At 35.6% G+C, this 20,843-nt stretch overlaps 1 protein-coding gene across 3 annotated transcripts in view; it reads right to left on the bottom strand.

Annotated features, from left to right (window-relative positions):
* The window catches only part of LOC134675428 (dihydropyrimidinase 1), a 181,309-nt gene that overhangs the window by 101,067 nt on the left and 59,399 nt on the right, over positions 1–20,843 (bottom strand). For 2 of the 3 annotated variants that reach the window (XM_063533691.1, XM_063533690.1), the window contains 7 exons: positions 19,016–19,124; positions 9,240–9,388; positions 8,596–8,783; positions 8,318–8,402; positions 6,924–7,067; positions 5,764–5,886; positions 1,788–4,926 (listed from right to left, as the gene is read on the bottom strand). In XM_063533691.1, coding sequence (XP_063389761.1) covers positions 4,847–4,926; positions 5,764–5,886; positions 6,924–7,067; positions 8,318–8,402; positions 8,596–8,783; positions 9,240–9,388; positions 19,016–19,124 — 878 coding nt within the window. In that variant the 3' untranslated portion in view covers positions 1,788–4,846. Of the gene's footprint in view, positions 1–1,787; positions 4,927–5,763; positions 5,887–6,923; positions 7,068–8,317; positions 8,403–8,595; positions 8,784–9,239; positions 9,389–19,015; positions 19,125–20,843 lie in introns of those variants that run through there. The other variant, XR_010099738.1, reaches the window with a different exon arrangement.

A 20,843-nucleotide genomic window follows, 5' to 3' on the forward strand; every position in this document is an offset into this window, starting at 1 on the left:
TGTAGCCCATGTATTCTTTATTCTGGAAAATATCACTTTTAAGTAGGGATTTTGTACATTTTTTTGTAGTAAAAAAATAATTTATAGCGCGTGGCGGTAACGATTTCCATACAAATGGAACTATGCCCAAAGTCAAAGATTAAAAATGTTTACTAAAACACTGAATTTGGCATTTTAAAAGTTTAAATATAATGTTTTAATAATTTTTCCATGCGTTTTTGCCCTTTTTTGGTAGAAATTTGTTGTTTTTATTTTTCTTCCATACAAACTTTCTCCCCCCAATTTCCCCCCTTAAGGGTAGATATTTTTAAATTTGTTTTTATAACTAACTTATACCTTTTGTAATTAATCGATGTTCAAACTTTCAGGTTAAAATGTTCAGTAGTTTGGGATCTACATGTGTTTGAGCTAAAGACATTTTATTTCATAATATCCCATACATTATAATATCTAACAAAACTCTGCTTACTTCCAGACATCATACAATCTAAACCCCTGAAGATATAAAGCTGAAATTTTCAACATCAATTAAATGCAACAGGTTTAAGTTTAAGATAAAATAAAATTTTATAAAATCAACGCTTAAGGGGGGCAAATAGGGGGGGAGAAAGTTTTATGGAAGTAAAATATAAACAACTAATTTGTACCAAAAAAAGGCAAAAACGCATGGAACAATTATTCAAACATTATATTTAAACTTTTGAAATGTCAAATTCAGTGTTTTAGTAAACATTTTTAATCTTTGATTTTGGGCATAGTTCCATTTGTATGGAAATCGTTACCGCCACGCACTATAATTTATTTTTTTATTACATAAAAATGTATGAATGCCTACTTTACAGTGATATTTTCCAAAATAAAGAATACATGGGCTACATCGTCCAATTTTTTATCTAGTGCAAATCGCCACACTGTGATTGTAACATCCAAAATTCTCACAAATAATTACATAACATTTTCATGTTTTGTACAAAAATCTTTTTTTTTTGTATGGAAAGGCATAATAATAATTTCAAAAATGAATTCCTCGTCCCTAATTTATACGAAAATGATATATAACTTGACCTAGTTGCTAAGACTAGGAAGGAATATAGCATAGATTGGACCTGGGAGCCGACCCTTTCACCCCCCCCCCCCCTTTTTGGGGGGGTCTGCATGGTACGATCTCCTGGCTACCGGGCCAGATCAACTTTGTTTGACCTAAGGAACAATCGTGCCAAGCGGCATCGCCTGAGACTAAAGTGCATGCACTTCCATACATTTGTGTTCCTTACTAACCCTACTACTAGGTATAGATAGGACCAGATAAACAAAACATGCTTGCTTGTAGATTTTATATTTAGATACAAAATTATTTAGTAGTATCCTTTGAATTTAGTTTATCTATGATCTGAATTACTATTTTAAAATTTCTTGGTGAAAAACTTGTGTTAATTTAATATTCCAAGTGTGTAAAGTGATAGTCAAATTTTTTGAAATTTGAAAGATTTTTAGGTAAAATCACAAAGCTATAATTTTAGTGCTGATTTGGATATTTTAAATTAAAATCTGCTTCCAGGCAATAGACAAGCATTTAAACCAAGCCTCAATTATTTAAGAAACTTACAAAATAGTTATGAACAATTATAAGTGCTTTAAATTAAAACAAATATATGTCACTTAAAATTAACATTACTACCTAAATACAGGCTATCCAAGCACATACAATCATCATACAAATCCATACAAACATGTACCTCGTAACAAAAACGTGAAGTACTTAAAACGGATTAAAATTAAGCAAAGTACCGTTCAATAATATGTAAATAACATGAAATAAATAGCGGTAATGCCCGATCACTACCGCCATCTGTGCGGCAGTACAACACAACGTATTAAATTCTTAATAAAGGCTCGCTAGATGGCGCTAGTAGTACGTGAATTCTTTGATTTAGATTTTTGGTTATTTGTAATCGAACATTTTAAACCTCTGGATTCGACTTTCTTAAAAACAATACACCCTTTTTTTGGGCAGTCGTATAAAAAGACATATTTTCGATAAATATGCCATTTATATTAAATTCAAGTTCGCACGTCGTTGTGCACTAACGCCATCTGTTGATATCAAAGTACACTTAAATAATAAAATTAGCAAACTGTGCTATAAGGAGTGAATAGGATGGTTAGTAAGGGATTTATATTAAACATTTACAACCTAGTACTTAGGTTCCAGGTTTTTGGAATATAAATGTCAGTAAACCATAAATATCGGTTAACAATCTTATAAAAATGTCAAAGAGGTTCTTATAAATAAATCTATTGGTAAGTTTGACACCTAAATCTCAATAGATAGCATATATTACAGAATTGACACAGAAAAAGTACTTACAGTACATATGATCCTATTCTCCCGCACTAGTGCGTAAAATAGCACTTTGCGTGCGATGTCAAAAGTTTAAAGGGCCATATGTACTGTAAAACGTTTTACGATACACGTGCGAATAGGTAATTCGCAACTCGTGTCGATGCCCTCGAATTTCCTCTTTTCCGCACTTGTATAGTAAATAACTATTTTAACTGTGTTCATCTGTTATATGCTCACTATTATGTAAAACATGGAAGAACATAATACCATTGTCACATTGGCGGGTTAATGTACCTATCGTTAAATACTTTTCGATACAAAACAATGAATATCCATCTAGTCGGGTTAAAAGTTATAAATCAGTCTATGTTAACTGTCGAAATAGTTGTAATAGATGTCTGCCTTATTATGTTATTATATAGTAGGTTTTAGTACTTATTAAGATTGTGAGTTGACATATCGCTGGCCCAATATTACAAGGTTCTATGTTACATTTTCAAGATAGTTGAAATTCGACTTAATGTCACTGGGTTCAAATTTCAGTTCGATAAAAGTGAGACATAGAACCCTGTAATATTGGGCCAGCGATTTGTCGCACCAAACAAAGTCTGCAGCGGATTTGATGGCCCACGCAGTGTAAGTGTTAAGTATACATCATGATTTCATAGAAGTTTGACGTTTACAATGATACTTGCACTGCGTGGGCTATCAAAATCACTGCAGACTTTTTACGGTCTGACTATATGCAACTTGTTCTCAAGTCACAATTTAATCCGCTTGTGACGTTTTTTTTTTCAATTAATAATCGAATTAAAAATGTACTATCTTCCATTTTCTTTCATTGAAATGTATAAGGAAATGGTTAATAATATCATAAAGTGTTATTAATAGTAGATGAGATTTGAAGTCAAAAATTATTGTTCCGAATTTGACGTCTCATGTAAATATATATATACGGCTTTGTACATTATTCGGTAACTGGTCAAAAATTTGTGTTTTACCGTCGTACAGTACGATCTACTTTAGCTGTCTAAACTTGGTGACACGAATTTTTCTTAGAACTCAATACAACTCTTCTACAGTTAATAATTATTTAGTTATGTGAAGGAATACAACAAATTAATGTCACATATTTGAATGGCACTGAAAAAGTTTGAACAGAGCTCATAAATAAAGCTATGACATCCATTACAAGCTATGTATAAACGTATAAATATTGCGTTAAACATTTATCGCGCTACACTAGTGCTAGCCTAACATCCATCTTTACTAAGCTTTGGGTTGCGACTTACATCGAAATTGGTTCTTAAGTGCAGTGCACACTTCTCTATTCCTATCTCAGTCTCTCTTAGGGTGGTATTTCATCTGTCCAATGCATAGACTAGGAATCCTCTAGACGGAGTTTAGAGCAATTATTTCATGAAACCGATGCTGCCAAAAATACTGGGGTGCGCGGGACGAGGTGAGCGAGTCCCGTGCCGTGATTGGTCCGTTAAAAGACACGGGCGTCACACAGACACTTTCGACTCGAAAATGGAGTAAAACTACCGTATGCGTGGCAGAGGGGGTAGCGCTACTATGCTGTCTGGAGGATGTCTTGTCTATGGTCCAATGTCATTGCGTCTCACTCTCTCATTAAGCAAAATGTGAGACGCAATACACATTGGACAAATAAATTGGACAGGTGGAATACCGCCCTAATCATTGATTTATAGGTAGTATCAGTTTCATATTTATACACAATTTGTATAAGTATATGAAGAGATTTCGAGTGTGTAGGTATATTTGGTCGCAATACCTACGCAGAAATGTTTTTGCGATTACTTACTGACTAAAAATAGAAATAGAGAAATACCTTAACACTGAGGGTACTTGCATAACTTGTGGAAAAACTCAATTACAGTATTATTTATATATACTTACCTACTTATTCGATGTTCCTAGGTTTGATGGCAACAATGTTTTTAAAGTAAAGTTTTACATTTTGTTCAAAACTAATCAAATCAAAATCATTTTGTCGGTCATACATAGATATTTCTTGTTTCCAATAATAACTCACAACGCTGGTGCTAGTAACAGTTCATAGTACATTTATACGATACAAGTACGAAAAGTAGGAAATTCGCAACGAGAGTCGATAAATTGAAACACGACCGAAGGGAGTGTTTTAAATCGACACGAGTTGCGAATTACCTTTTCGCACGTGTAATGTACAACGTTGTACAGTATATATGGCCCTCATATGCACGTTTTGTGGTAATTACCGACCTAGAGCGGTAAAGTAGGACCATATGTACTGTAAACTACATTATATGCCGATATATTTCACAACCAGAATTTAGTCATTTCAAATTACTCTCCAGCACGAATTTGCATCAATCATGCTACCGTTGAGACACATACGAAGTTTAACCCTTTCTCAAGCAATAAAAGTGTATATGAAGTTTTTCCACAAGCTTCCCTGAGCTACCCGTCTGGTTGACCCGCGGACCCTAGGGTCCTCTACCACAGTCCCGAAGACTTGCCGCCGGGGGGGTTCCGCACGCGGACTGAAGTCTTCGTGTCCAGCCCTTCGACCTCCTCTGCAATGAACAAAGGTACATGTTACTTATCAACTTGAATATCTCATTTTGTCTCACATTTTGCTTAATGAGAGAGTGAGACGCAATGACATTGGACAAAGTTTGACAAGTGGATTACCACCCTAACTATTATTTTCGTAGTCGACATCTAGCATCGAGTAGCGGAATTATCAGTACCGCTACTCGATACTAGATGTCTCTCGTGTGGCGACTCACGAAAATTGTATTGAACAATTTACAACTAATATTAATTAGAAGCAGAAGGAGTTGAATAGCGTTCCGGTTAATCCGGTTATACCTAATATTAGCTGAAAATTGTTGAGCATTAATGTGACAGTCCATTTCCAACGACAGAAGCACTACCACTCATTTTACTATGGAAATTGACAATAACACCGACGCGTTTGTAACTTTGTACTAGTAGTGCAGCTGCGGTCAGAAATGGAATGTTACCTTTAGACTTTTTGGTCGCAGCAATATGTAATGTCAAGTAGCGGTACTGATAATTCCGCTACTCGATGCTAGATGTCGACTGCGAAAATAATAGTCGTTTTGGTACCAAAACTGATGTATGGAGTGAGCACTCTATTCTTACTATATTTCTCTATGATATGGATAAAGGCATAGTCTAATAAAACATGGTCTACTCTTCCCAGAGTGACACAAGCCTACGTCACAATAACATGGCCGCTATATATAGCGCTATCGTATATTATCATATAGCGCTGTCGCATGATGACGTAGGCTTGTGTCAGTCACGTGACCACGAAAAGACGGGAAGAAAGTACCAGGCGGAGTATAATATTATTATTATACTATGGATAAAGGGTAACTTACTGCTTATGGAGAAGGTGGAGCTCTGCAGGTTCCTCTGTCCGGTTTCTCGCATCTTTCGTCCGGTGGGAGTGCTGCACCCGGATGACGTCACCGACAACCCCTCCAAATGGTTGTTCAGTGCCTCTGTAAATAAATATATCATTATACATTTTGCATTTCAAAACTTATTGGCAAATGTATATTATACCTTGTTGACACTAGTTAGAATGCTTACTGTGAATTCTCATAGGTCTAGAAACCATTAGCTACTTATGTGTAAGTGGACTGAACTTGCGAGCTCCAAACACTTTTGGACAGAGAAGATGGGACTTATAGTTCGTTTTTTTTAGCATTAGAAAGAACTTCGCAGAAGTAAGCTTGTGGTTCCAAATCCGGCACTTTTAGCGGTAATAATTTGAAGTAAATTATATGTATTGACCGTGCTACATTAGATAATTCAATAATTATTAACAATAAAAGAGCCTGATAAAAACTGTACGCTTACTTCTGTGGAGTTCTTTCTAATGCTAAAAAAAACGAACTATATATATCGACCGGGATATGAACCGTGATTATCTTTTTGACCACACCAGCTCCGAACGGCTTACTTTGCACTTCAAAAACTGATAGCAAAGTTGCATTTTATTCACATGTGAGGCAAAGTCATCAAATGCAAATTTTGAGTTGTTTTCTTATGTTTGCTGGTAGAATTGACTTTTAAATGATGATTTTGGATGATAAATATTTAATAACATTCATTTGGATTTAATTTAGTTTGATATTTTACGTTTAATATTTGCTTCGGGTTGGTGTGGTGAAAAATTTTGTGTTTCACTTGGGGGCAAATTTTGTTTAACCCTCGTGCTTTGAAACCCTCGCAACGCTCAAGACAACAACTTTGCCCCCTTGTAAAACAAATAACTATTATCAGGTTTATTAACGTTGGCATTTGGCTCCGCTGCCCGCTCCAGCCTAGTCTTCGATGTTATAATTGTGGCTTTCCATCAGAGAAAGGTCCTTCTGCTTCATGTGCATCATGTGCAATAAGGACCATTCTAACAGAAATTCTGTTGGAATTTCAGATAAAAAAGTCCTTATTGCACTTGAAGCATAGACCTTTCTGTGATATAAAGCCCCAATTTATTTTCGTATAATATTAATAATGAAAATAAAGGATTTACCGGGTGTGGGCGTCCCGTTGGTGACGCTGACGTGTCTGGGAGCTACATCCACATGCAGCGGCTGCGCGGGCGCAGAGTCGACTTCCTCCTCGCCGCCGAACACGTACGGGGAGTTCACGGGGGTCTTCAGGAACTTGCCGTGACCTGAAATATAAAATAAACTAAAAAAAACCGTTTTGATAGAACCGTCAGTCATCAGTCCAACTAAAAAGAAGATCTCTGCGTAGGGGGCGCCACTACCACTATCCATCACAATCTGGGGGTCTACCGCGAAATAAGAAAATCCTAATTTAATCCTAATTTTGCTGCGACGCACACAACATTCCTTCTGTGTGAATCAATATTTATACGTATATTTCTTTCTTATTCTATTTTTGTAAAAATCTGTCTTACTCTTATTTGTGCTTGTATTTTCTGTTTTTTCTAAATATTGATTGTTTTTTTTTTTGTTCTTTTTTCTGTCATTTTTGTATTTGATTATTCTGTGTGTATTGTGGCAAACAAATAAACAGATTATCTATCTATCTATCTAATTTCATTATCTAACCTCTCTATCACTCTTGCATATTCGAGCGATAAAAAGGCAGATAACTAAATTTCGATTTTCGCGTTTCCCGGTAGGCCCTTGTTAACCAACAAAGTTGAGGTAACGAACAGAGCGGACCGGAGTCAAATAGCTTTACACTTCCGCTAACAAATGTTTCAAGCATTGGCATCCCACTACCAGCGGACTTTGTGTAACTAGCAAGCGACTTGGGAAATAAGAACGATATCCATTCAAAAGATTTAGAGGTAACTTTTCCACCGACGCGATATCCCGTCCTCGGATCTCAGAGGGTTAAACGGCCTATTTCACAAGCCGTAAGTTGAACTATAGAATCTATGTAACTTATGTAACTAATTTCTAACCTAAATTGCAGATTCTGTTGGGAGATACTTGTTTTACCATTGTAATAAACCGATTCGCAGTTACGAACATCTACGCTAAACTCAAGTATTTCAGTCAACTATATGAATCACAAGTATCTCTGTTTAGTTACTTGAATTTAGCGTAGAAATGGGACATATCTTGAATTTAGCGTAGAAGACAGGGTCAAAAAAAGATACTTGGATTTTAAAAACATGAATATTTCCAAAACTACACATTATTTTACAATTATTTTTTTGGTGAAAGATGCGCCTGAAATGGTAGATTCCGAAAATCCAAAAAACCCGTTTTTGAAAATTTCCGAGATACTTGTTTTCTGCTTAGGGCAGCCGAGCTAATCCTGTCAGTAGAAATAGGCGCGAAATTCAAATTTTCTACGAGACGATAACCCTTAGCGCCTACATTTTTAAATTTGCCGCCTTTTTCTACTGACAAGATTTGTTTGACCATCTATATTAATTATTACCTTCAACGACCCTGAGCTGGCCGTCGTCCAAACACACTCGTCCGTTAACGATCACGTACTGCGGGCTGCCCACCACGTGCTGACCCTGAAATTCATTCACAAAATTATTAAACATTAATCATTTATTCGTGCTTCTATATAAATATATGTTTAATAAAAATGGAAACTATAGGTCTAGCTTAAGAGAACGGTTTTTTGTATGACCGTTTGTTTCATATTTAAATCATAAATAAATAAAAAATTCCCCTCATGGGCCACCAAGCCAAACTGAACCTTACCTCGAATATATTAAAGTCGATGGCATGTTTGTGCGCCGCGGCTGTAATAGTCCTCTCGAGACGCGGGTCCCACACGACAACGTCCGCGTCACTATTCACGGCCACTCGGCCCTTGGCCGGCCACAAGTTGAAGATTTTGGCCGCCGTGGAACTGGTTACGGCCACGAAGCGGCACGGGTCCATTATGCCTGGAAGATTTGACAAACAAGGTTTGAGAAACTGAGTACGAAAAAGTTACAGAAAATTTGGAATTATACTTTGACTTTATATTTGACAGTTTGAGGTGACAGGGCTAGAGGAAGATCGCCAATGAGATGGACCGACCAAATCAAAGCCAGTGTGTCGGCCACAGTAAGCGAATGCTCACGGAAAGCAGCTCTACGGGAGGAATGGCGACGTGTCGTTAAACGAGTCGCTCAAAAGTTTACATAAGTACCACGGCCACTCTGTCAAGAGTGTAACGAAGAAGAAGAATATAGTTTGTCAAGGACTGTCTCATTTCAAACATAGACAGAGAGAATCATTCTTTCTTTGTCTTACACTAGTACTAGCACTCAAAAGAAAAGGATGAGTACATTTTGTTTGTTCTTATTTACTGACAAATTTGGTTTGACCAACTATATTTCATTGTTTTATTTAGTTACCAGTATTGACAGCCTTCTGCCACAGTATGGCCATGCGGTCCTCGACCCCATTGACCCCGTTGGGGATCTTGGCGAAGTTGCCCTTGCCCAATTCTTTGTCCTTATCGTGGAAGGTGCAGTTATCGCTGCCGATCAGCTGGAGGTGGTCACTGGGGAAAAATAGTGGAATTTTGATATTACAATTAAGAGCGAATCGCCTAGCGTGGGCATGTGATGCGGAGGGATGAAAGTTATGTGACGAGAAAGGTATTACGAATGAATTTGGAGGGAATTGATATGAGAGGAAAACCGAGGAAAAGGTGGATGGACTGTGTGAGAGATGATATGAAAAGAACGCAAGTGAATGATAAAATGACGGGCGAGAGAGAGGTGTGGAAGAAAAAGTAATGCTGCGCTGACCATAAATTAATGGGATAAGGGCAAGCGAATGATGATGAATTAGGGAGACGTCTTCATCTTCCTCGCGTTATCCCGGCTTTTTGCCACGGCTCATAGGAGCCTGCAACTAATCCCGAGAATTGGCGTTGGCACTAGTTTTTACGAAAGCGACTGTCATCTGAACTTACAACCCAGAGGGAAAACTACTTGTTGGGATTAGTCCCGTTTCCTCACGATGTTTTACTTCACCGAAAAGAGACTGGTAAATATGAAATGATATTTCGTACATACGTTTCGAAAAACTTATTGGTACGAGTTGGGGTTAGAACCCGTGACTTCCGGATTGAAAGTTACACGCTCTTACCGCGCGGTCACCAACGCTTCACAGTTAAGGTGGTTCTCCTTGCTCGATTTTCATACAACTTTCTTGGCACCCTAGCTCCTATTATATAGGGTTTCTTCACTTGTATATGTAATGTTTGGGTAGTATATATATTTCTGTCTTCGCAGAACGTAAAAAAATACTAGATTTTGATTAAAATTATTAAGAAAAAAGCCTTTGAATATTGGTAAAATTTTGCCTCATTGCTTGTTTGTGTGAGTGATGCTTATAGTATCGGTGTAATTCTAACATGGCGACTTCATTTGACAAGCAATCATTTTTAATTTGTCAAAGGTGTAACAGATGGCACTTTAAAACCGCAACACAGATTACCTGTGTATTTTGTTTTATTTTCACTCAATAGAGGGAGGTATATTTAATGCACAAAGCATGTTACGAGTATACCTACTCATTTAAGAATCTCCTTTCTGATATAATTTCATTCCCAGATTTAATATAACTTAATAATTATTATGATTATTACACAATAAAATACATTAATATATTTATAGAAAGGTCAGTCCAAACAATCATTCGCGTTACGGTCGTCCACCGAAAACCCTTGTGAATTCTGCTTTCGTTTCGGTAAATGTTCTCTGGAAAAGCCTATATTTATTGTAACAATGATTTTTAAACTAAAATACCTAGCTATATTTTTCTCAAAAATATATATAGTAGTGGACCCTATAATGGACGTGGAACCAGTTATGGGACAAAAAACCACAAATCCTCTAAAATAAGTATCTAAAAATAGTTTATAAACACTGTCTGTATATTATCATAAATATGAGTCTTAGAGCTGTTTCAATTTAAAGTTTCATTAAATTTGGTTATTTTTTAAGAAATTGGCGTCAACCCAAAAGTTGTCGTGTCACTGAAAAAAAATACCACTACGAATTCTTAACAACTTCGCTAAGAGAGGTGAGTTAATTTATTAAATTTTAATTAATTAATACTCGATGAAAACTAGAATGTGTTTTGTTAATTGCATTTACCATGAGATAATGTATACAACACACTATGTTGTGACTCCACAGATGTAAAAAAAATAGTGGTATTTGGCCCAATCCCATTATAGGAGCTGTAAAACTGCATGCCTCCTATAATGGGACAATTGACATTATAATGCTTGCCATGGCATAATTTCATGTTTAAACAATACAGAAGTAAAATGTAGTTACGAAATACGTCAACCAGGAGGTATTCTCGGACTTCGCATAAATTAATATCGTTTTTCCAAACTTTTATTTAACTTGCCCTGTTAGTTTGTGTGGGTCAAATTTTGGTAACTGAATTTGAGCCACTTTTCGATTTCCGATACAATTGAATTTTTTTGTAAGTACGTAATTAAGTATGCAAATCTGATGATAATGCAATATTATATATGATAACATCGACCTGATCTTATGATGGAGACAGGAGGTGGCCATGGGAATTTTATCGAAATAAACCCTAACTAATTGTGTTAGGTATATTAGAATTGTCTCGATGGATCTAATACAATAATAATTGGCTGTGGAAAGAAAAATACATTCATCGATAAAAGCTTATACCAAAAATTGATTTTTTTGCCATAACTTATACCCCATTTCAATATTTTATACTGATAGAGCAATGTCCATTATAGGGGGCCCATTACTGGATCCACGTCCATTACTGGGGGCCCATTACTGGAGCTTTGGTGTCCATGACTGGAGAAGAAAAAAACATAGTTTTAATTTGTTAAGTATGTGGAAACTCATTGCAATATCTTTGATACAACACGCCTAAAACATGAAAGACGGATAGGACTTTCATCTTTTAACCCTTAACATGGCAAGACATGAAATAATGTATCCACCTATCACGTGGAATGTTTTTGGGGATAGTAATGAGTAAAAAAGTACTATATTTAAGAAAAAAAAATTAAAAGCATTCTGAAAGTAGGGTTTTCAGGACGTCCGTTGAAACGGACATTGCCACGAACCTTATATATTGATTGCTCCCAAGGTTGTCCTAAAAAACGGACAATGCCGTTATACAGTTTAAAAATATAAAAACTTTTAAAGAATTACAGGGCAAGAAAATTTAAAATTATTTCAATAACACTAATGAATGTTTGAAAAAAATGTTTAATTCGATTACTAAGAAGAAAAAACTTATGGGAAACATAATAATACCATATTTACTTCTAGTGTTGATATGTAAAACGACCCAAGTACAGGTATATTAAACAAAAAATATACATTTTAAAGCTACGTATACATGGAAAATAGGCTCATAAAGCTAGTTACACATTACAATTATTGTAAGTAATATTACTTTACTTAAATGACCACACCGTTTATCACTATGGTCTCAGAGTTGTATGTCTTGCTTGTTTTCTTATTACCCGAATTATCTGGAACTTAAGCTGGTGGTAGAGTGTAGCTGTAGTTCCAGTAAAAGTTTAGATATTTTTCAGTCTCAATGGCCTCTGGCAACATTTTGGGAATATAAGGTTCCTCCTTGGCGAGAACCAGAGTCTTATCTATGTCATGCTCCCAGACCGCAGGCTTTAATTGGCGGTGCTTGACATCATCAGCTATAATAATATGTTCTTGTACCCTAGTAGAAATGCTTTGCTTCGTCTGCCCGACATATGAAAGACTAGATTCGAAATTAGCTATTTACTCTCCTTAATTTCGTAGAGATTACATTTTACAGGCCTCAGGAACTGTAGCATCTTCATCATCGACTTGAAATAGGTTTTAACCGTAGGACATTTCAAGACGTGTCAATAATTTGAATACTAAAGCGAGTTATGCGTTTAATGGCGAGGAATTAAGTTTTGTAGATGGAGTACTAGAGGACAGGTCGTGTTTAGGTCATCAGGTCGATTATTATGAACAACTTTTTTTCCCACAAGGACCACGTTAGACTTCGAAATTATATTTAAATACAGACAGTGCTATTCACAATGAAGCGCACCAAACTTTAATAGCATGACAATAGGAATAAAAGCACGCGTGTTCATAAATGAACATATATTTGTCCATTATATTTGACATCCTCTTAGAAAGTGACCTGGCTGAAAAAGAGTCAGATTGGGGCAAGGCAGATGTACAATCTGCCTCTAGTAAAATTTCGTCATTGTCGTCTTTTTTGCTATCTCACTCTTCTGAGTCAGATGGTGGAACCACCTGAAATTAAAATATAAAAAAATGTACACATATACTTATGTATAACGTAACTCCAACGCAACAATAGCCTATAAAACGACGATAAATGAAAAAAAAGTATATTCCCTATGTATGGCAATGTCCGTTTTCTGTCACAATCTTGTCTCCGCACAAGCCGGCACTGTCCGTTTTTTAGGACGTGCTAAATGGTACTTTGTTACCAGTACTATCGACAATGTCACAAAAATGGGACAAGATATATTTCGCAATTTTTGACACAGAACCAATCTATGATTTAATGAGCTTTATATAAAATAACAATATCTAACTCATCTAGTAATAATATCAACAGAAAGAAAACACTTTGGCTATTTACTTTATATTCTATGGCGTCAGGAACATACTCTGTCGTAAATTCAGCGAATTTCAAATTTCAACTGCCGCCTGCGCATAAACCGAATTTTGTCTGATATTGTCTTAAACTAGGAAAAAAAGTACAATTCTCGCACTTTCTTTAACGTACTTTCTTTTCTAGCCTGCACTTAGTGTTTAAACTTGGCGCCACATTTAGTACCTGTACTAAAAAGTGACACAAACGCTTTAAGGGTTTCACGCTAAGCGGTAGACCAGTTACATGTATAAGGGAAATATCATAAATACTCCAAATTTCTTCTTAAATGTCCCATGACTGGTGCTGTTACTATAGGTATGTGGAGAAAAATGTCATCTTCTTGTAAATAAACAAGATTCTATAATATCTTCTGCTTGTGCATAACAATAACATTAGTAGATGATACTTTTAGGGTTCCGTACCCAAAGGGTAAAACGGGACCCTATTACTAAGACTTCGCTGTCCGTCCGTCTGTCTGTCACCAGGCTGTATCTCACGAACCGTGATAGCTAGACAGTTGAAATTTTCACAGATGATGTATTTCTGTTGCCGCTATAACAACAAATACTAAAAACAGAATAAAATAAAGATTTAAATGGGGCTCCCATACAACAAACGTGATTTTTGACCAAAGTTAAGCAACGTCGGGAGTGGTCAGTACTTGGATGGGTGACCGTTTTTTTTTTGCTTTTTTTTTTGTTTTTTTTTGCATTATAGTACGGAACCCTTCGTGCGCGAGTCCGACTCGCACTTGCCTGGTTTTTTTTCAAAAATGCTGCCTTTCACCCGAGTTAAAACACTCTACTTTTCATTTCGCATACGAGGAAAGTAAAATGCATGTGTTTTTTTAAATACATTTTTATAGTAGGTATTTTTGAGAGTTGGTATTTTTGAGAGTAGGTATTTTCAATTAACAATTTGGCCAAAAGTAATTTATGGAATGGGGAGTCAAATATCAGAATGGAAATTGTATAACAAATCCATTTATACCCAAATTTCAATTGCTTATTGTAAAAAGAATAATAAAATCGTACTTGGAATTGGAACCTAAACTGCTCTAGTGCAGTAACGTATCATTTCTTGCACACCTTTTACAACAACAATGACCCTCTTTCATATATTCGGCCAAATTGTGCTTTTTGAAAAACTAATTACAAGCCTTTTATGAATGTAGAATGATACCTTAGGGTATGGTGCTTTACGCACACTAGCGTCCCTTCCCCTCCCCCTGACGCAACCCCCCCTTTTTGCATGAAATATGTCCCGGTTCACAGTTTTTTACATTTTTTGAGGAAAGTATATATTTTAGGAAAAAAGTGTCAATGAAAGAAATAATCCTTAATAAATTCTTAATAAAAAAGGTCATATTCATTTTTTTTATATGATGCACCTAATTCATGTATTAGCTTGTCAAAATTCGAAATAACATAGTTTTTACTTAGGGTTCGAAACTCATTTATTATACACGGTGTAACATGAGGAAACCGAATAATTTTAACAGCGTATTCCTGATCACGTTTAGAGACAAAAATGTCCTATAAACTTTTTGAAATTCGCCTAGTTTCAGAGTTAACACCAATTAAAAAAAAAAACATGTTTCTCTTGTTACATAGTTCAAAACGCCTTTTTGATGGCGATGTTGCTACTATGGGATTTAGTCTAAATATCCTTATTGATATGTCAAAAAGTGACAAGTAACACTTTGCAAAAACTAAGTTTTACGAAAAAAAAACCATTTTAAGTGACAAGTTTACCAATAGCATTTAATTTTTATGTACAAATTCATTCATAAAATTAAAAAAAAAAACCAAACAAAATTTTTTTTTGGCGAAATTAACCTAAACACATAATTACATCTTTTCCTTTTTTTGACCTCATGTATACATTTTACGATAAAAGTGTCAATGAAAGAAATAGTTCCTTATTAAATTCTTAGTAAAAAAGGTTATATTCATTTTATAACACTTATTATACAAGGTGTCCTCAAGAAATGCGAAAGATTTTATTTCTGAGGTCAAAAGAAGGAAAAAATGTATGTATGAGTTTAGGTCAATTTCGCCGAAAACAATTTTTTTTATTGTTTTTAGGGTTCCGTACCTCAAAAGGAAAAAACGGAACCCTTATAGGATCACTCGTGCGTCTGTCTGTCTGTCCGTCTGTCACAGCCGATTTTCTCCGGAACTACTGGACCAATCAAGTTGAAATCTGATACACATATGTAAGTTTGTAAACAAATGAATTTTAAACATGGGGGCCACTTTTGGGGGGTAAATGAAAAAATTCAAAAATAAAAATTTTCAAACTATATCATGTTACATATCAAATGAAAGAGCTTATTGTAAGGATCTCAAATATATATTTTTTATAATTTTTGAATAAACAGTTTAGAAGTTATTCAAGAAAATAGGCAAAAATGACTATCCCCCCCCCTTTATCTCCGAAACTACAAGGTTTAAAATTTTGAAAAATACATAAAATAGGTCTATACCTATAGATGACAGGAAAACCTATTAGAAATGTACAGTCAAGCGTGAGTCGGACTTAATTACAGTTTTTGATCCGACTCCTACGGATTTTTTAAAGATTTCACTCACGTTTCGCATAAATAATGTTTAGTTTTAAGTTTATAAAATACATATGTATGTTAGTCTGTAAGGTATTTGTAATATGGGCCTTGTTCCCTGAATTAAATATCTAAATAAATAAATAAAAAATAAAAAATACATTGTTAAAAATTGTGTAATATACGGAACCCTTGGAACGCGAGTCCGACTCGCACTTGGCCGCTTTTTTTTAATTTTTTGAATATATATATTATATATGTATGTACATAAAAAGTAAATGTTATTGGTAAACTTGTCAGTTAACATGGATTTTTACTTTTTTTTCGTAAAACATAGTTTTTGCAACGTGTTACTTAATTGTCACTTTTTGACATATCAATAGGGATATTTAGACTAAATCCAAACAACAACATCGCCATCAAAAAGGCGTTTTGAACTATGTAACAATAGAAACTTGTTTTTTTTTTAAATTGGTATTAACTCTGAAACTAGCCGCATTTCAAAAAAGTTTATAGGACATTTTTGTCTCTAAATATGATCAGGAATACGCTGTCAAAATTATTCGGGTTCCTCGTGTTACACTGTGTATAATAAATGAGTTTCGAATCCTAAGTAAAAACTATGTTATTTCGAATTTTGACAAGCTAATACATGAATTAGGTGCATCATATAAAAAAATGAATAAGACCTTTTTTATTAAGAATTTATTAAGGATTATTTCTTTCATTGACACTTTTTTCCTAAAATATATACTTTCCTCAAAAAATGTAAAAAACTGTGAACCGGGACATATTTCATGCAAAAAGGGGGGGTTGCGTCAGGGGGAGGGGAAGGGACGCTAGTGTGCGTAAAGCACCATACCCTAAGGTATCATACTACATTCATAAAAGGCTGGCTATAATTAGTTTGTCTTCCCCATACATTAGAACACAATTTAACCGAATCATATTTCTTGTTCTTGTCTCTCGATAATTTAATCAATTTGCAACATAAGTAGAAGAATCCTCATATATCCATAAATATCAAAATATAAAAGGACATACATTTTCAGAAGATTTCCCCGCGTGCGACGTTGCCAAATGGTTTAAAGTACAACATGCTCGCAACGTTGGATGTCAATAAGTCGACAATGAAAAATTATATTTCAAATCAATTCAAACTTGATATTTTTGACAGTAATAGGTTACTTAAATAAGAAGGCATTTTTCGCCCGTTGCTACTATGGTCAAATGGTCTAGTGGCTTTTAGCTATTGAGTATAAGTCTAACAAGTTGAACAGCATGACAGGGTTCAAACCACGAACAAAGACTCATTTCTTTTTGTATTTATTTTATTTCATCTTTTTGGTAATTTTATATGCCTTATTTTAAAAGTTATTTTAAGTAAATGTGTTGTATTTGATTATTTCATGTAGGTATATCATTTCAATAAAATTTTGGAAACTTTTATTTTATACCTGGTCAAGCAAATCTTGTCAGTAAAAAAAGGCGCGAAATCCAAATGTTCTATGAACGATATCCCTTCGCGCCTACATTTTTCAAATTTGCCGCCTTTTTCTACTGACAAGATCTGCTTGACCAGCTATACTTCGTCGATAGTTGACTTCTTATGTACCTATTCTGCGATCCTAATTAGCCTCATGCATGACTTTTTTTAAATTATTTTAATCATTATTTATATCCTTTGAAAACCGGAAAATAAAAATACTTTTATATATCTTCCCATAATATTATTAAAAAATAATCAAATTACTGAAAATGTTTTACTCACGTAAGTTTAGTTTCGAAGAATAACATACGCTTAAAATAATTCAAAAGAGAATGTTAAAATTATAAAATAAAAAAAAATTGCCATTGTCGGGGTTTGAACCATGTATCTTAGCTACAATCTGATTTTTTTTCAAAATAGAGGCTACGGGTGCCACGAGCACATGACAGTTGATGGTCGAAAACATTAGTTGCTTCTGAATGCCTTGTAATTCTTAATCGTTGCTCAAACAAGAATTTATTATTTAATTTCCAATCTTTTTTCAACAATAAACATTTCATCCGCTGCGCCCTCTAGGTTACTTTACTGTAACATTACGAATCTGCTGACATTTGACACTGACTTTAAGGTGACTTTAAGTACGTAAGTGTGCGTGAATGCAAGAAATTGCAATATTTTGCAGTTGGATTCCGGTAATAACGAAATGAGACAATGTTGAGTTGAACATGTCTCGATTTGGATGTAGTATTTTTTATAGTTTTCGCACATATCAACACATCTTATGAAACTTTGTATTTTAGGAGAAATAGTGAAAATCCACAATTCGTGCACAGTGACGCCATCTTTTGGCTGATAATCGGCATCCCATCCCTAGACATCCACCTTAAGGAGACATCACATAAAACTATTAACCATAAAGTAATGCGTATAGTAATGGAATACAGTGTTGTTATAGTTTGTAGCTTTCTAATAGAATAGCACTAAAGGATTAGCCGTCGGGGTCTATTAGAAAGCTACAATTGTTATTTGTACAACAAGAGATCAAAGTTTGATATTTCTTCGAGTGCTTATTTTGAGTCCCGTGCAAGCGAAAGATTCTATAATAAGATTCTAATTTAGAATCTTGAGCGTAGTAAGGGATTCAAAAGCGCACGAGATGTAAATAACTTTGATCTCGTGTAGTACACAAAATTTTTCACCCTAAGCAGTGAGAACATACCTAGAGGGACAGAGATAATAGAACCCAAGTATATCGAACTTGTATTAGACCCCGCATGTTGAAATGACATTTGACTATAATGGTCACTTGAATGACATTTTGTCTCACTCAGTGAGCATTTTGACTCAGTGAGCAAAATCGCATTTTGCTGTTTTAAAGAAGCCAAGTACTCTTGTTCGAGCTGCTGAGGTGAAAACTATATTCAGATACTGACTCGGCGAGGGCCTCGACGATGGCCTGCGGGGTGGAGGGGTCGGGGCGCAGCGGGGGGGACAGCACGTGCGCGGCGGCGTGCCGGAAGCACGCGTTGCGGTAGTGCGACCCTGCAACATAAGGCTAGTTCAATGCTTATTCAAACTTACTATAGTCAGGGGTGCGAAACTCCTGACTTCGGCCAAACTCGGCTCCGCTCGGCTCAGCATTGCTCCGAGCAATTTTTAGGGTTGACACAACTTGACGTCCCTTTGCGTGCACGACCACAGATAAAATAATGGCTTTAATTTTGACAACCCTAATAGCCGAAAGGGATAGTTATTAGATAGGAAAGTATATTAGAAAGGGACAGCATGATTCGACCCTGAACCGCTGTCAAACTTCGGTTTTGTAGGAAGTTTCCTTTCTGTACGGCAGTACTATTATTTATTCTGTGCTATACTCGTTTTTTTAGTCTTTTAATTGAAAATCGCTTTTTAGTAATCAGTAACTATTTATGGTAGCACAAGAATATAAATGATCGTATTACATTCATAATTGTTACATATTTGCCGTGACTTATGTTTAAAACGTGTTTTTCAATTAAAATACATATCAAGATTGTTTACCTTTTTTCTAATGCTAAAAAAACAAACTATAATATCTACATAGAACCATACTAGCCTGGCAAGGTCGCCATGTAGTGATGATTTTAGTTTACAACAAAATTGTAAATACTTCTAAAACACATCTTTGATGCTTGGGAAAAAGCTCAAGATGCTGTTGGAATTTTCTGTGATCTGTCAAAGGCATTTGATTGCGTTGATCACGAAAATTTAAAGAGAAAATTAAGCCGCTATGGGATAAAAGCTAGTGCCCTTGACCTGGTCTCATCGTACCTTTCGGATAGAACTCAGCGAGTAGTTATTAATGGAACTCAATCGGCGGGGTCCCCGGTAGCCCTCGGAGTGCCTCAAGGTTCAATTCTTGGTCCCTTCCTGTTTTTGGTATACATTAATGACTTACCAAAAGTTGTGCAAGATAGACATGATATAGTGTTATTTGCAGATGACACTTCCCTTATATTTAAAGTGGACAGAAAGGAAAATAGCTTCGAGAGCATTAATGACGCGCTATCTACCATTGTAAACTGGTTTACGGCAAACAATTTGCTTTTGAACGCCAAGAAAACCAAATGCATCAAGTTTACGCTACCTAACGTCAAGCAGGTAAATAACGGCAAGATTAAAATAAAAGGTGATACGCTGGAATTTGAGGACCGAACTGTTTTCCTGGGAGTCACTTTAGACTCCAAACTGCAATGGCATGCACATATAGGCACTCTAGCCGGAAAACTTAGTTCAGCAGCCTATGCAGTGAGGAGAATCAAACAGCTGACAAACGTAGAGACGGCCAGGCTGGTATACTATAGTTACTTCCATAGTGTTATGTCTTATGGAATTCTGTTGTGGGGAAAAGCGGCAGATATTCAGACAATATTTGTGCTGCAAAAACGAGCTGTACGTTCCATCTATGGACTGGGCGCTCGAGTATCCCTAAGAGAGAAATTCAAAGAAGTTAACATTCTTACCGTTGCATCTCAATACATACTAGAGAATATTATGTATGTTCGGAAAAACATCCACGAATTCAAGGTTAACAGTGATATCCATAACTATAACACTAGAAACAAACATAAACTTGCCGTGCCCGCCCACCGCCTCCGTAAGGTTAGTACGTCTTTCGTCGGGAACTGTACACGTTTTTATAACAAAGTCCCCACTGATGTAGTGAATTTACCACTTCACAAATTTAAGTCGCACATTAAGCACTCCTTGTTATGTAAGGCG

Source organism: Cydia fagiglandana, chromosome 22, assembly GCF_963556715.1.
Source record: "Cydia fagiglandana chromosome 22, ilCydFagi1.1, whole genome shotgun sequence".
Classification (NCBI taxonomy): domain Eukaryota; kingdom Metazoa; phylum Arthropoda; class Insecta; order Lepidoptera; family Tortricidae; genus Cydia; species Cydia fagiglandana.